This window comes from Echinococcus granulosus (assembly GCF_000524195.1).
Source record: "Echinococcus granulosus chromosome Unknown EG_S00127, whole genome shotgun sequence".
Taxonomy (NCBI): Eukaryota; Metazoa; Platyhelminthes; class Cestoda; order Cyclophyllidea; family Taeniidae; genus Echinococcus; species Echinococcus granulosus.
The window spans coordinates 147,805-150,667 of NW_020170507.1; the positions used below are offsets into that span (position 1 = coordinate 147,805).

A 2,863-nucleotide genomic window follows, 5' to 3' on the forward strand; every position below is an offset into this window, starting at 1 on the left:
TTCCATGCAAGTCTTTGAACCAAGGTATATGAAATTTTGGCTCATTTTTTAATTCGACAGGACTGGAAATATTAGCCAGGGAACATGGCCTTTTGCTTGCATTTATTTTTCGCCACAGTTCTACACACTATCCGATATACAATCTACCTTTTCGTAGCTAAGGCGCATGTATTTCGAAGCTTCCTCAGATGTACCATGAAGAAAAAACGCCACACTTTTGAGACTGAAATGTAAAAACTAGCATCCCTAAACTGCCAGCCGCATAAAATTATGACCTATCGCGGATTCTAAGCACTTATTTAAGTGGAAAATGGCCCTCTCTTCCAGTTCATTCAGCCAAGAGTGTTCTCGCGAACACGCCAAGCGTTCAAGTACCCCATTGTCTGGCTCATAAACTCCAGCAGTCACATTTGAGCTATAATCCGTGAGGAAAACAAAGGCAAATGTACGCATACACACAGATAGCGACAAATTTTTTATTAACTTGCGAAAAAGCAGGCCCACAGATTGGAACATGGCAACTCCAATGGGGTGGTAATTGCCAGTACTAATGTGAATAAAAGTATGGCTGGAATGTATTTTCTTAACAGTCGCCTGATGATAAACAGTTGTATCCTTGTTTGAACTAAAGATTTTTATTAAAAAAATAGACGTGAGTTCAATAGATTTTAGCATGACTTGAAATAATTACATTCTGCACCTCGAGCTAAGTTTAGTTTATGCTTTTAACTGTAACCACTTTAACAACGATGAGAGCGTGAAGCAACTGGACAAACTTGAAGGAATGCCTACAAACGATTCGTACTACTGCAATTACTGAAAATAAACTAACTTTGCTTTCTTCTTACCTGAAACTCGCAATGAAACGATGAAAATTTCCTAATTACAGTAAGACGGTTTAAACTTCTGCAAAATTCCTGAAGTGGGCGACAAAAAGTCATGATTTTGACCTACCAGAGAATCAAAGAACAATTTAGAAACAATCAACTAGAATTTTCTGTTTTAAAAAAGCTAAAGCAATAGCGTCAATTCTACTAGGAAGAACTACTTACCGATTTCCAACTGGAATGTAACGATGATTTCATATTTATAATCGAAGTCCTTTAAGCTAATCAACAGAAAAAACAGGCTATTCTGGAATCATCGACCGCTTAAACTGCAAGATAAATATTCGTATTTATTAATAAGTTGCCAAGCACTGATAAATAAGCCCTGATGTGAAAAACAAATAACTGGAAACTTTATCCCAGCGAAATAGCGAAGACCAAAAGTGCCCTACAGTTTATGATCTGCAAAGTTTCGTTCCAACACCTAAAATTAAGCTAATGAATGAAAAAATGGGCATAACATTACAAAAATTGTAGAAAGTCAAGTGTACACTCCGGGGTATCAGCATATTTGCGATGAATTTTCGATATATAAAGTACTATGAAATACACGCAGGAATTAACATTTCGTAAATGCTGGCCCAAAAGATTAGACCTCGATCATAAAGAAGAATAAATGCCGCAAATCTTAAAAGAAATGGTAATATCTGCAAGCTGGACGTTTTAATAAAGCTGTTCCACATTATCCACCACTTTCCTATTCACAGAAGTGAACCCAACACACAAAGTCAAAGACAGCTCTAGTAGTCAAACGAACTCCACAAATTCCTGGCATTCAGTACTTACCTACGGATCCTGCTAGAGACCTTCTTGCCATTGACTTCGCGCTCCGTAATCACCGTGTAGTAGCCATGACTGGGGACCGCGAAGAGGAGTGAAAAATCAGGTTGTTCCAGGTTCATCATCATCAACATCAACGGGGTTGTCGCGGCTGTTGCGGCTGCGGGGATTTTTAAACCACCCCCGCCTCTGCCTACCGAGGAAGCGGAGGAGCGACTGGCAGAAGTATAAGAGGGGATAGAGATGCGCCACTTGGAGAAGTCCAAATCCTCCTCCACCGTCTTTGTCGTTTCCACGGAAGACGCGGGTGTTGGGTGACGGCGGAACCGAAGGCGACCTGACCCCCTTGACGTGGTAGACATGGATGTGAAAGTGGTGGACATATCATCCCTCACCATAGAGTTGGTGCGCAAGGCGACACCGTGACAGCTAAATTCGTTGAGATCGCTGAAGGAGATGCTTTGATTTGGTGATTTGTAGAAGCGGCGACTGGGATTGAAATCGAGGAAGTCTTTGGGAAAGAAGAAATTAATGTAATTTCCTGTTGTTAGTACTATCTTTACTTGGAAGCTTAGTATGCTCAAAAGGCACAGAGTGCCATTTTGAAGGTGTACCATCGTCACCAGTACAAATGGACAAGGTGATTTATGACAGCTTTGGAATGGTTGTCTTTTCAAGAATGACTTGTGAAACCACAAGCATATTTTCAAATGTAAGTTCAATCATAGAACGAAAATAGCACAACACCAACAAATTAATTTTAAGACGAAACGAAATTGCGAGTTTCACAGCGGTGGAAGGAAAGGGAGACAGCTAGAGAGATTAAATTTCGGACAATTTCGCTTTCAAAATGAGCCAGTGACATCCGATTTAGTAGAAGACTCGACATTGCAATCGCGATAGGAGCTAATTGGATAGGCTCCGATACATTATGTCCCTGAGCAATAGGGCAGAAGTAGGTCATCTCCAAGTTAGTTCTTTAAAAGAACTGTATTGATGCACAATTTTGGATAGGCTTTAATCAAACCTTAGTTAAAAGTATTAAGAATCTAGCCCTAGATCTACGTGTAGTACATTAAGAGGATGTTTAATCAAGTTTACACAAGAGGAGACCAAAAAATTAGTATAGATTACGGTTACCACACTGCAATGGCTTGTGAGCAACGAAAATTGTAAGAGTTGCAAAGTACATGAGA

General features: G+C 39.9%; 1 protein-coding gene across 1 annotated transcript in view; it reads right to left on the minus strand. All coding sequences in view use genetic code 11, as the record gives it.

Annotated features, from left to right (window-relative positions):
• EGR_08998 (Sorting nexin-14) overlaps positions 1-2,863 on the minus strand; it is a gene marked incomplete at both ends in the record, with an annotated part of 27,047 nt that overhangs the window by 11,376 nt on the left and 12,808 nt on the right. Inside the window, one exon of the mRNA XM_024498247.1 lies at positions 1,674-2,178. Within this exon, the coding sequence (XP_024347344.1) occupies positions 1,674-2,178 (505 nt within the window). The remainder of the gene's footprint in view (positions 1-1,673; positions 2,179-2,863) is intronic.